The sequence below is a fragment of the Uloborus diversus genome, chromosome 3 (genome assembly GCF_026930045.1).
Source record: "Uloborus diversus isolate 005 chromosome 3, Udiv.v.3.1, whole genome shotgun sequence".
Taxonomy (NCBI): domain Eukaryota; kingdom Metazoa; phylum Arthropoda; class Arachnida; order Araneae; family Uloboridae; genus Uloborus; species Uloborus diversus.
Window position 1 is genome coordinate 123566004 of NC_072733.1, and position 15092 is coordinate 123581095.

The 15092-nt window shown below is 31.3% G+C and overlaps 1 protein-coding gene across 1 annotated transcript in view; it reads left to right on the top strand.

The window, feature by feature from the left end:
- LOC129218928 (cAMP-regulated phosphoprotein 21-like) overlaps positions 1-3888 on the top strand; it is a 96984-nt gene extending 93096 nt beyond the window's left edge. The window contains 2 exon segments of the mRNA XM_054853249.1: positions 139-336; positions 3454-3888. Coding sequence (XP_054709224.1) covers positions 139-336; positions 3454-3737 — 482 coding nt within the window. The 3' untranslated portion in view covers positions 3738-3888.
- Positions 3889-15092: the final 11204 nt, after the last annotated feature.

Consider the following 15092-nt stretch of genomic DNA (forward strand, 5'->3'; position numbering starts at 1 on the left):
AGTCTAAATAAAACGTAATTTTTCCTCCAAGGAGAAGTAGGAATTTGCCAAGCTTTTTTTTTTTTGAACAAATGTGAAAAAGCATATTTTATTAATATTACAGCAATTGTTATAAATTTTTTCAAATTCTGTTTTAAGATTTGTGTTTGGTGGGTTCTCCTGTGCAGCAACAGCTTGGGCCATTGCTATTGCCTCAACAGCCATCAATAGCAAGGATTCCACGTGCTTCCATTTCACACCTTTCTCCTGCCAATCGCCCTCCTAAGACTAGAAAGCAAAGATCTAAAGGAAGTTGTTCAACATCTCAGGCATCGCAACCAATATTGGAAGTAGGAGGTAATTATTTATTTATTTATCCATTTTGTGTAAGGAGTGAGAAATTTGTCTTCTATTAGTTACATTAGGAAGGGAGATTTTGCTTCATATGTCAAAATTCTGAGGGGTGCAAATGGTGGAGAATTGGAACAATAGTTAAAAAGTCAATTATTGGATTGCAGATTTTGGTGAAATTTCACTTAACTTTCTGTTATCAACAGGGGTAGGAGTTGTCCTAAAGTTCCTAAAATTTCGAGTTTTGCCCTAAAATTCCGAAAATTTTTGTTATTTTATTCCATACTTGTGCCGAAAAAGAAAATTCAACGTAAAAATGAAACTTTTCATGATGATATGCCTATATTTTTTGGATAAAATGAACTTGTTAGACCCTAAGAAATTTTATCTAAAAAAGAAAAACCACTGCTGCTGCTGCCTTTTTTCTCAAAGATGGGAGGAGAGGATGCATTTAACCATAACATATGCTAAATATAAAGCTGTTTATTTTATCTATACTTTAATAACTCTTGCAGTCATTCCTTTTCTAAAAAAAAAACTATATAAGAATAAAATAATAAAGAAAATAAAAACAGATGAGCAGCGGATGTTGCAGAAAAAAAGTTAGTTGAGGGGAAAAAAGGATCTGATATTTTTTGGATTTTCCCTCCTTGAAAAGAAATTAAAAATATGTAAACCATGTTAGCTGAGATGTCGTTCCCAAATCTGGTTAACATAGGAACTTATTGTTTGCATATGAACTTATTGTGCATAATGCTGTGCGCAATCTAGTTGAAAACTGTTTGCTTCACAAAGATAATTTTGCATTAGACATTCATCAATGGTCTAGAGTACCACCAAACATGAGGGAAGATTTTCATTCCTCACAAGTTCAGTTGCTTGAAGCTTTGGCTGATCAGGTCTTTTTACAACATGTTGAAACAAGGTGGTTAACTCTTTGGCCTGTATGTGATTGATTGAGCAGTATTTATTTATTGAACATTATTTCTTAAAATCCATATCTGTTCATTATGAAGGTGGCAATTTAGACAAGAACTGCAAATTCATTGAAAAATACATTTACACTTGCACACTTACATTTTGACTCATTTCTCCCCGACCTGCTCAAAAAATATGTGCTACTTCGACACAAAGAAATCCCAGTTGTTCATTTTTTTGTACCTAAAATTGAACAAACTTATTGGCAGTACATTTTTAAAGTTCATGAAATCTAAAGTAGTGGGAGACAAAAAAGGTATGTTTATGTATTAATATGTTTATTTGTGTACTTATTATAAAGTTAAATTCATTAGAAGATTTTCCTTTAAATTGCCTGTTTAGATTAACCCAGATTCAAATCGTAAGATGAAATATTTCTACTTCGTAATGTGCCAACTGTTTTGAAAAATAAAAGATTGAATGCATTCTGTTATAGTTTTCAAGATTGAATTTGAAACGTTTGATCACCCACTACAAAAATAAAGCTTATAAATTACATTTAAGTTATCAAAACTTAATTTTTGTTGTCCTTAGAATGTCCTAAAATTTTACCAAAATGGTGTCCTAAAATTTTTGAAATTGCCACTCCTACCCCTGTATCAAGTTCATAATTACAGTTTGTTGTATTGGGCATAAGTGAGTTGAAGCAGTAATACGTACTTGCACTCTGCAGTTTTTGTGAGGACTTTGTCTAGCCTAGCCGATGTTTAACTATTTATTAGCCAAACTATTGGTTGACTTGTTTTACAAATAATTTGTTTGGGTTTTTTTCCAAATAGCTTTATATAAATAATTTTAGATACAAACATTATTCAATATTAAATTTAAAACAGACCAATGATGTTGTTTGCAGAGAAGTACATATTTATGTTGAATCGTCCAATAGACCAGTGCAGGGTTACTAACTGTTCCGCATCTTGGGAGTGCCTCTTCAAAAATAGCAAAACTCCGCAGCTCCGCAAAAAAGTTATTTTGCTCTGCATTTTCTAACCGAGTGTTTTCCAACATGACATAGCTTAAAGCTGGATTTTTTTTATTTCTATCCTAGGGCTTAAAATGATTGTCTAAGCTCAGAAACAGTTTAGATAAGTGGTTTTTTGATTGTTGATGTTTTTTATTGAATTTTATACACAATACCGAGCTGCTCTGCAAAATTTCAAAATGCTCTTCAAAATCACCGCAGATGCTCCTCAAATTGTTTCTCCAAGGTTGGTAACCCTGCCAGTGGAATGTTTTACTGATTTCTAATGCAAGATAAGATGCAGTTGTGTAGCAAGAAATTCCTCAAAGTGCTGTCCATCTTAAAAACAGTCAATTCAGCTAATTAGAAAATTAAATAGAAACAGTCATCATTTGATTTATATTTTTTAGAAACAGCCATACATAAAATTGGTTAATGGACGAAAAAAGTCTGTTAAACGGAAGAGAGTAACCTACATTTTTATTATTGAATGTAATTTTGAGCAAAAATAAAGAAATATAGAACACAACTCAGCCAATACCCTTATTTTCATTAGAAATAAATAAAGTATCCAAAATATAAAACATACCTAAGAAGGATCAACTTCTATGTTGGTCAATTATGCTACACAAGCTTATGAAAAATATGCTATACTGACCAAGTGCAGATCTAGGACCTGTCAAGTGGTCAAATATAGCTTAAAACTGCATTTATAGACTTTTATTTTGAAAAACAAGTCCCAGACCTCTCATTTATACTCAAAAATTGCCCTTTGATTATGAACCTCACCCCCCCCCCCCCTCTCCTCCCAACGGAAAAAAGGAAAGGAAGATGGATCTGCCCCGGATATTGCCACAGTCCATATTTTTCTCTTTCTAAGCCACTCTCTATTCGATGTAGTGTTTGCAAAATATGAAAACTCTGCTATCAATGAATGATGCCAAACAGATCGAGCAGATATCATCGAAATGCCTGATAGGTCAGGTCAGCTTGTATTTTTTGGAATCTTGTTATTTATTACGGCTTTTACCTTATTTTTAAACTTGTGTCAAAAGTAATTTCCAGGAATTGCTACAAAAATAATTATACATATTAATTTACTTGATTTTTAGTTATTTATAAGCAAATACATTTTATATGCTTGAATGACATGTTTCTTAACATTTTTTCCCCTTTGATTTTAGGAAATCGTATTTTAGAAGTAGAAGGTTTGCCAGAGGATATGAAGCGTTATGAAGTAGAGAGATATCTTGAAGGAGTGACTGAACATGGTGCAAAAATTTATATATTAAATTCCGAAAGTTTGGAAGTGTTGGAAGAAGGAATCAATATTCTTGCAAGTAGCAAGCATTTAGTTTTAGCTGTGTTTGAAAATGATACAGCTGCACAAAATGCGCTTCTAAGCATAAAAACTACTAAATTTCAACTTCGCCGTTGGCATCGTTCACCAGACTGTGGAAAAAAATAAAAACTAATTCACCATCTTGTTTGTAAAACAGTGAGACTATTTTTTTATAAAAGCATAACAAAACAATAGATTATAATATTTATTGTCCTAAGAGAGAATATATAATTTATAAGTTTTTGACAGGTGATGCTTTTATGATATGCAAATTTTAACTGCGACAAAGTCTGTTGAGAAAATCTAAATACTGTCATTCACGTTATGCTGTCATATATTTATTTGTGGGAGTAGTTTTATATTCTTTAAATAAGAGAATAAGAGATACCAAGTACAACATCATACTAAAAACGAAACATTGCTCATCGTTTGGTGCTCAGCTTTATGTGTACAAAAACCAAGATCAGAAGATTTGTTAACATAAAACATTAATGAATATGGTACAATATTCTGAAGCTAAAGTGCAATTATTTATTTTGCAAATAAAAATAATTTTATAATTGCAGTCTCTAAGGGTCCCTTATGAGAATATAATGTTTCAAACTAATGCAATAATGCACTTTAAATGCTGAAGCAAATATTAAGTCTGTGTCAGCATTAAAATTACTTGGTGTGAAACGTTTTATGCAAAGTCAGAATTATATAGTTCAAAAAATGTTCTTTAAAACATATCAAATACACAGCTGAGCATCATTAATGATGGAAAAAAATAACAGTAATACTTTTTTGTGCCATGCATTTGTAGAATATAAGGTTATCATCAGCTAATGTTAAATGAATTATGTTAAAGTTTTGAATATGTGCCTGTTTGAAAAACAAAATTTGCATGTGAATTTTTCTATGAATTTGAAACTATTATATTACAATCCAAAACACAGAGATTTTATTAATAAACTGTATATTTGACATTTCTGTTGGACAAATATTATGTACATTATTTAGTTTCTTTTTTTTTCTTTAGATGAAAAAATTATGCTTTGTGATATAGCCAAGACCCTATGAAGTTCCTTGCCTGAACTGTTATTTGCTTATTCTTGGATTTTATATTGAAATTGTTTTCTTTTTTTTGTTGTACAGAATGACCCTACATAAGTTATATTTATTGTTATGTAATATAAGTACTTATTTATAAATTAAACATATAAATCACATATGTCACTCATTTGGAAGAAAAGTGCCACAATACAAAGAAATTAAATTTTACCCGAAAAGCATTTGAAGTTGAACACTTCGGACAATTTGCATTAAGAAACGTAAGTTTGCTGTGCTCTCCAGTGTTTAATATTAGGAAAAAAAACTTGTGATTATTTTCCAAAGATAACGTTCTTTAAAGGCCTTTAAGTGAAAAGAAAAGAAAAAATTTCGTATTGTGGCACTCTTCTTCCAAACGAGCAATATGCTATTAATCTTTTCAAATTGGTTATTAACTTTAGTCTATCACATTTGTCTGTGTCCAAACAGTTTGAAGCAACATTAACATGAATTTTCAATATTTTTTAAATTCGCCTTTTGTTTTGCACAAACTACGTAAAGCATTTCTTTTGGTACAAATGAGCTAGTCTCACCTTGTTATAGTTTCCTTAACCTTTCAGCTAGCCCTTTAAATTTCAACCCAAACAGGAGTGTTTCATATTTTTTACAATAGCTGCTTTTCCCCCTTATGTTTTAAATAAAATAACCTAAATTAAATTACCTTGATACTCAACCTTTAAATTTTATCTTTTTGCGGCAAATAAAGCATCTATTACGTTGAAATAAATACTTATTGTGTTTAAATACATGTAGACTTCAACTTCAGTTTCACGAAAGACAAGCTTGTTGTAACTCTGATTAATGATCCACAATATAGAGCAAAAGTCATATGTAAGCTGAAATTTTGCTTTATTACATAGGCTATCTTCGTTCATTCCATTTGGTTGGGAGGAAAAGAAGTAGTTAAAATGTCCTTGATGCTTTAGGCGAATACAGAAAAAGTATGTTTCATATTAATTTATTTCCTTGAGTATGTAGTAAATTTTACAAACAGCATACTGTAGTGTGGTCAACCTGCTGGCCTGATAAGCTAAATTAAAATTGATTTTCAATCATTCTAGATGTTTTAAATGGAGTGGACAAATTCAATTGCTGGAAGATTAAGGTTTTAGAAATGCTAAAGACTTATAACATTCTTTCATATTTTCATTGTGGGTTAGCATCTTTTGTATAATTATTTTTGGCAGCAGTTAAATTGCATTAATGAATTTAAAAAATCTATTTTCTAAGGTTATCAGCCTTATTTTTTTCTTTTGGTTGTAGTGATGGTTAATTGCTAAGAAAGGTGGTCAGCATTAACCAAATTCAAGATGCAGCTGTACACTAGTTAGAAAGGTATACTGTGTTTAATCTATATGCAAGGTGACCACAACTGATGGGTCAGATTTCAAAAAATCATATTTTCGAAATAACTGACACATAGTATGATAAATGATATATGAATTTAAAGGGAAACATACCAAGTTTTCTTTTTTTTAGTTGCATATGTCCTACGTGTAAACCCTTTGTTATGGGATTAATATCTCATCTGTAATTTAGTTTGTTCCATACGAAAAATATTACAAGAACCTCAAGGATGTGCTTTTGCAGCATTGTAAACTGTATCAGACAGGGGCGGATACAGAAAACCATTTTAGGTTTGGTCGTGCTGAAGATACTCCCCCCCCCCCTCATGAATGAACCTACATGTCTGGGTGTGAAAAATTTCTCAAACTGCTTGGGGGTCAATTAAAAGCACCAAATTGAACAAAAATAAGACATCTGATTGGGGATAAACGTTGTTAATTTATTTCAGAAGCACTGAAACAAAGTAGTAGTTCAAATATTTACTTTCAAAAATAGTTAATGAATTGAAAAGATATTGTAATGCTCTACATTTTATGCATAAAGTGTTTGAACACAATGTGTATGAATGCTGTTGTCAACATTTTGGGGGACCCCAATGACCCTCCCCTTGTATCCGCCACTGTATCAGACCAATACTACAAAATTGTGCTTCATTATGAACCATAGATAAAGTAATGCTACAAAATGAATGGAACAAACAGGACTACAGATTGACTGTTTACCATGTAACAAGATACATCATGCATCGAATATAGCTTTGAAAAAACTTGATATATTTGTCTTTATGTTCATCTAGCACTTACTGTAATATGTTCAGTAGTTTTGACGACATGAAGATCCACAATTTGTGTTCACCCTGTATAATAACAATTGTGAAAGAAAAAAAAATGAGTTAAGATTTAAAAGTTTTAATTTTCTTTCCTTGTTTTGTGATATTAATTTATATACAATGATATTTACATTATTACTAGATACAGAATTTATTTTTGTTGTTGTTGAAAGGAAAAAAAATATTAACCTGTTTAGATTTTATTGTGATATTGTTAAACTTAAAATTCACTTTGTCATCTTTTCTCCTTTGTTTTCAAGTGCAATTTCTCTAATGTTCAATGTGATACTTAGTCATTTTTTGTTATATAGATTCTTGTAATTCAGTTCATTTTGATGTTTAGATTAACTTTTTTTTAAAAATGTTTCCTGTTATCAACTTAGCTTTGAAAAAGAAAATCAATACAAGTAATTTTATTTTTCAAATGAATATGTACAGTCAACTTCTCATATGTATTTATATTTTCATTTAGTTATGATTAAAATGCGATAAAACTCAATCTAAAATTGATCTAATATAAAATTTGATTTGATTTGACTCAAAATGTTAGAGCAGAATTAGTTTTATCTTTCTAAAGCATGCAAATATATTCCAAATAAACATTTTGAATTTTTACAGTACCAAGTCTTTTTTGGGGGGGGAGGAAGTAAGTTAAGTAGTAGCTGTATGTGCCATACACAAGTTTCGTACTTTAGGTACATATTATACAAACAGTCCCAATAATCAAAGTTGATCACGAGTAGCACAAATTTGGATAACTGAAAACTTTGATCATGTGTACCATAATGAAACCAAACAGAAAAAGTCAATATTAAATTAAAATATTTTTAAAAATACACAAATAGGAAAGAAATAAGGAGAACACAGATTGCACTACCGGAAAAACACTGATTACAGTAGTTATTAAAGCAAACAAAAAGTATATATTTATACTTTTCATTGCTATTGAAAATGTAAGCAAATTTTATTCAATGATGCATTAAAACATACTACAAAAGTTCCTACAATTTAAAAAAAAAATATATTAAGACTCTATAAGGCCCCTAAAAACCAAGAGTGTAAAGTCGTGTGTCCCAAAGTGCTGCAATTGATATCTCTCCTACTGATATCAATTTTTTTGTGCTCAAATAGTTTATTGATGCTTTTGGTTTCCTGAAATATGAATGTAGGGGGGGGGGACTTACTAATCATATAAAGAAGTTAGATTTTGTATTTTTTTATTACATTTTTTTTCACTTCAAACTCTTAATATCTTAGCTCTGCATTTCATTTTGATCATTTTTGCAATTGAAAGTACGTATCTAGAACTAACTCATGAAAATAGAGGTCTTGCAGGTTAAACAGGGACATGTTGTACCAAATATATAATTTTTCAAAGGTGGGTACTTTTTTTTTAACACCATAATGCCCTCAATACTTGAGATCAAACTTCATAAGTGAGGTATAAGTTTAAAGATTTTTTCCTCCATCTTCGGAAAAAATACATAGAAAATTCAATTTTTGCTTGTTTTGTCAAAAAAACTCCATTTGTTCTGTTTTTTTTTCTGCTTTACTTCAATGCATAGATTCCAACAAGGAGACACAATGACTCAGTTGGCTACAGGGATGAGATTTTCCGGCTTTTGCCGGAATTCCAGCTTTTTCCAGAATTCTGGCTTTTTCTGTTGACTTTTAGAATCTTTCCTCCTTTTCCTCCTTTTTTTTGCATCTTTTAGGCCTTATTTTTCTCAAAAATCGGGAAAAAAAAATAAGATTTCTTCAAATTTTCGGTCTCAGATTTCGTATTTTTTCTATTTTTCTCCTTCGAATCTTCATCCTCCACGATATCTGCAAAATACGTATATTTTGGAATCATGATAACGATGTCACACACGTGCTGCGCCGAAATTTGCATGCCTCGTTTGAGATTTCAATCTTTTTGCATCCTGCAAGTATTTCAATTATTTTTAATGTTGGGTGGTTTTTCACTATATGCTACCTTATATCTGCTTATTTTATTCATCATTTCAATAATATTTTTATTTCTTTAATTTATTTTAGAAAAATTACAAAAGTCAGTCAAAAAATGTGGCATAGCACCACAGTCTCGAATTTTATTGAAACTTGGCATAGTTACTTTTTTTATGTGTTTAATAAAGCGTAAAAAATAGTTATGGTGAATCTCCAACCGTTGAGGCTTTACAGCCTGTTAAAAGTTTTGAGATTTTATGATTAAATGAGGCGACTGCAAGTTGTTCTTTTGATTCCAAAATCGTATTAGGAAGTTTTTAAAAGACAAATTTTGGGTTCCAATGCAAGGAAAAAAATAACCAATTGTTTATATACATACATATTTATTTATTTTCAGTTCTTACTATGAAAAGTATGTTCTACCACATAAAGAAATTTTAGATTTTTCTCTCCATTGTAAATTTTTACTTTACAAACAGACCTAATTTTAAAATTTATGTTCTCACTCGTTTAACACTATGAACTCAAATGTTTTTAATGAAAAAAAAGGAATTTTTCTCTAAAAAATATGAAAAGTTGACACTATTGTGTGATGGTGCCAAGATTGACCTCTGACTGCCCCAACCCTTTGTTCAACAACTCAGGGGTTAGAAATTGCTGCCTCTTTTTCTAAATTTAGATTTATTTATTAATAAACACTCTTGCAAGAAGTGGTACAATGCAGCAAACTGTACAAAATTATTACTAATACTGAATTAAATATGTATTACCTTTAAAACTGGTAAATTAGCCATTTTTTTATTCAATTTTTGAATATCATGGCTTTGAGATTCTATTTTGATGCGGTTTTGGATATCGTCCCTTTTACGAAATTTTTTTGGATTTCCTCCTTTTTGCTGTCTGACCACTCTCATCCCTGTGGTTAGAACATTGTGCCAATAACGCAAAGGTCATGAGTTCAAATCCCCATGGGGCAAGAAATATCATTTTAATGATATATATTCTTCAGCAGAATTCTAATCCAAATTTCCATTAGTATAAAATCTAAACTCATTGCAATCTGAGCTACACTTTTGTTAAAATCAGGAAACGACATTGATTTTTACAAGGTAAATTAGTTTAACCCATTAATGCCGGTTTCGAAAAAAACAATAAACTGTGATAATTTTATTAGTATTTATTTATTTTATGTCTAGTAAGTGCATTATATACAAATTTAATTTTTCCCGTTAAATTTTTTATTTTTATGGTAGATTTTTCTACCAACCGGCGTTTGTATGGTGTGAGCACATTTTGTTTGCAAATTTTACATTTATTGTTTGATTGCAATAATTGCATTGATTACCACTTATAATTATTTATAATTGTAGAATATCACTTACATAAAAGAGTTTTCTACTTACAATTTCATTTATTTCAAAGAAAAAAGAAATGTGTTCATTTTGTAAAATAAAATTTTATGAAATATTAACTTGAAAAAATCGATACTAAAAATGTAGCAAAATTTCGAATTGAATATATTTTTAACCGAATATTTATGCATCACAATCTTCTCGGAATGAATAGCGAATCTTCTTTTCAAAAAGTCTGGAACATTCGCCATTCTTTTACAGCACTTTGCAGAAATTGCCCCCCCCCCCCCAAAAAAAAAAAGTGACCTCCACATTTTTTTTTTTTTTTTTTTTGCAACAATTTCTAATACCGTATTCTTCTACGGATCAAAAAGGTCTATCCGACAGATGCACTTGCTATGTGTTTCAATAACTACGATATTGGAATAATAAAATTATTTTTCTCAAAAGCATCTCATTTACTGCTTGATTCACATCATGTCCTGAATACTTTATTGCTTGTAATTGCTACTGCAGTACTGCCGTTCCATTTTACAGCATCATCTTTATTGCAGCATTACCACATGCTGTTCTTGGTTGATTGTGTGTGTGTTTCTTCATTTCATTTCTTAAACCCAATGGAACATACATTTGTATACTCTTTCAATGTATAAGTTGAAAGAATATCATTTAGCACAGGAATAAAAGTACAAAATTGCCCATAATGGCATGCGTTTCCTCTGGTACTTAGGTTCTTATTATTTTTCCATACTATACCAATATACTATACAAATACTATACCAATACTAATATTTTATGCTATACCAATTCGTCTAGGTGACGCAATATGGTACCGAAAAAAATAAAAGTCCGTATTATGAGAATAACACCCACAGCTTGTATTCAAATCAAATCGAATTTCCTCTTATCAGCTTTTTGCGTCCATGACGTCCATAATAAATTAACAACAATACTAAAATACTTAAAAAATCTTTTAAAAATATCACTTATTTGTACAAATTTTAGATTAAACACTTCATTTGCCCGAAGCAAGACAGTGACTACATATTCGCCGGTTGGTACAATTTTCTACCATTGAAAGTAAAAGAGAATTCATAACACGAAACAATGATAAAAACAACGTTTTAAAAGTATATCTGAATCAAATACACTGTTACAATTATGGTACAATTTTTAAACCTTTTTGAAATTACTAAAATCATGCAAAACTTGCATTTTACTTTTTGACGGAAGACGAATGCTTTTGGAGTTATGATTTATTCAAGTTTTAAGCCTACTGTTACGACCGTTTTTAACAAAGATACAGTAAACATATTTTTTTTCCCTTTTTGTGATTATTTACTATGTAAAATGTGCAACTATTGGGGAGATAGCATCATGTGAGGACGAATTATAATTTTTTTCCCGTTTGGTATATTTTTGTACCAACCGGCATGAATGGGTTAAGGTTTTCTAAATATTTTAACAAAAATGAGACATTAATGTCGGTTTATGTTGCTTCATTATGCAATGCTTTAGTGTGTAGCAGTCCAAGATTAAGACACTAGCTCAGTTGGTAAAAGCGTGCTGCTAATTACACAAAGGTTATGGGATTGATTCTCTCATGGATCAGAAAACATTTTTTTTAAATGACTCAGCTGAATCCTGATCCAAATTTCCATGAATATATAGGGGCAGGATTTTAAACAACAGTTGTGTTGATGCATCGAAATCGGGGGAAAGACCATTTATTTTATCACAGTGAATTGCAGTTTTTTGTAGGTATGCCATAACTTCTTTAGCACGTCATCAAACTTCAAAAGTAAAACCGTTTAAAAGATTTTTCACTGCTATCAGCAAAAAATTAATAAACACAAGTCACACTTTTGCCATTATTCAAAAATTACTTTAAAAACTTTTTGTATTCCTTCTGTCGAGCGTGATTGCTTCACATGGGTCATATATAAATATCAGCACTTCACAGACATATGCCAAACTCTGCTCCAATTTAATTCCAGCCTCCCTACGATCATTCAAAACATTTGTTCAGTCGTGGCTAATTTTTCAAGTATTTTCATAGCAATATTTTGTTATTTAACACATTTCTATGAATTGTTTGTTTCTCTTCTATGGTGTCTGGCTGCTCATACAACAGCAAAATTTAAATGCTCTTAATTTTTCGCAAAATTAAAATTTCCACTTCGTTATCAATTTTCAAAATGACTCTCTAAACGTAATCGTGAAATTTTATGAATATAATTGAAAGTTTCATTCATACTCAATAAAAACCATGTTACCCTTTGCTATGAATTTTAAATAGTTTTATTAATTTACTAGTTGTTCTCTAAAATTTGTAGAAACACTGTAATGCTTGAGTTATTTCCAATACTGTATTATTTTTTTAAGAACTTCGTAGTTTGCATTACATTGAAATTTTGCTGTTTTCCAGCATGTTTTAATGACTATTTTGTGATTATTTTCTCTTTCTCTCTTTTTAAATTTTATTTGGAATAATATCTATTGTAAATAATGAAAAAAAGATAGAAATTTTACATAAATATTGTAAGAATGTTATACTCTTAGTACCTGAATCTTAGAAAAGTACAAGTATCACAGGCAATATATTTCAATCTTTTTTCATTAAATATTTTTTATTTCATTTTTTTCTTTTACTCCAGTGATTAAGTTTAAAGGTAAATTTCGATTTTTTAATTCTTCAGAAAAGAGACAAAATTTTAAATATAATAAAGTAGCAAGAAATAAAATACAGTGGATTTTGAGAGAAAATAATTTCACATAGTTTTTGTGTTATACAGTTGAAACTTAATTTTTGTGAAAAATGTATGCATCCATTGTTACTCTGTAAAATAATCATGTGCATTGAGGGGTTTATTTTTTAATTTTTAGTTATTTAAATTATATATATATATATATATATATATTTCATTTCATTTTTATAATTCCAGTCAGTATTATAAAGTTCATAGAAGTTATTGAAAAGTAATGTTGCAGTGTTTGAACTCTTTTAAAGCAAGTATTCATTAGATTAGGAATTAGTGTATGTAATCAAGATCCTATACTTTATGTTTTAGAAAATACACTGGCCTCAAAAAGTTAAGGTACAACATGTTTTTTGATGCTCACCATTAAAAAATGGCAGTAACAATAAAATGCATAGTTTGCATGAATGCTAATACTGAACTTTAAAACCATTTATAAAAAAACGATAGCTATCACGTTTAATTTATAGAAAAGAACATATCTTTATGAGTGAGAAAAAAATATGCAAATATCAAGCTTTCGTGCTTTTGTGTGTAAGTTGTTTTGATTAAAAACTGTTGTTGGCAGTTTTAGTGACAATAGTCAATAGAGTTTAGAAAATGTCTCAGAGACATCATTTGCCCAATTCGTTAAGGTGGCAGGCAGTTGGATGTATGGAAATGGGATTGTAGCAGGCTGATGCTGCTAGACGTCTCAATGTGTCTCTTAGTGTTGTTCAGTGACTTTGGGATCAATACCAATCTGAAGATTCTTTATCCAGAAGACCTGTTCCAAGCCGACCACAAACTACAACACCTGCAGAAGACTGTTTTGTAGTTCTTTCGGTCCGAAGGAGAAGAACCACTACTGTGCCGCAGCTCGTTGCAAACCACTTTGTAGCATCAGGAAGAAGAATCTCTGCTATTAGGGTACGAAATCGTCTTCACAATGCAGGTTTCTATGCAAGATAACCAGTTGTGTGTGTCACTCTCAACGGACCGCAGCGAAGGATTCGCTTATACAATACAATACAATACAAATGTGACGACCAGCAACAGGCTCTGGGCCCAGCTAGGCTGGTCCTAGTCAATTAATTAGTCCCCAATGAAGATCAATGGCCCTCTTAAAGCTATCCACCCCCTTGCTCATTACCGCCTCTTCCGGTAAGCTATTCCAAGTGCCTGCGACCCTGCTAAAGTAGTAATTTTTCCTAATTTCCAAGTTAGCCTGAGATTTAAATAGCTTAAAACAATGACCCCTTGTCCTGCTTTCCCTGCAAAAATTTAATCCATTTACATCTTTCATTTTGATAAATTTAAATAACTGAATCATGTCCCCTCTGTCTTTCCTATGCTCCAGGCTATACATGTTAAGCCTATTAAGTCTGGTATCATAATCTAAATCTGAGGGTCCCCTTACTAATTTAGTTACCCTTCTTTGAACCCTTTCCAATACAAAAATATCTTTCTTCAGATAAGGCGACCAAAACTGAACAGCGTACTCCAAATGAGGTCTTACTAAACTCCTATATAAAGGCAGAAGTTTCCTAAACCCAGCAGCAATGGGCTTCTGTGCTGTTCACAGACGAGTCCAGATTTACATTGGAGAGTGATTCAGGGCATCTGCTGATCTGGAGGGAACAGTGCACTAGATACCATCAATCCAACACTGTTGAAAGACACAGTTATAGATGTGGTGAAATCATGGTTTGGGCAGGGATCTCTCTGTGGTCTCACTGACCTGGATGTGTTCCTTGGAGGAACTCTGAACTCTGACCGGTCTGAGATCCTTGATCCATATGTCCGCCCATATGCTGGTGCTATTCGTAATGACTTCATTCTGATGGAAGGTAGTGCACGACTTCACTGAGCTCGGATTATTGAGGAGTATCTTGAGGATCACGGTGTGGAACAAATGGAATGGCCAGCTCGATCTCCCGACCTGAATCCAATAAAACATCTTTAGGACTATCTTGGCAGACAGGTTGCTGCTTTAAATCCTGCTCCTTCGCTTCATATTCCAGTGTCTGAAAACTTAATGAACAGTATGGAAAATTGATTTAAGTTAGGGGGGAGGGACATTCCTTTTTAGAAACCATTTTTGTATTGTTTCAATGACATTTTACTACATAAAGCTGTGATGTTCTGTTTTTTTTTCAAAAATGAATTTTTC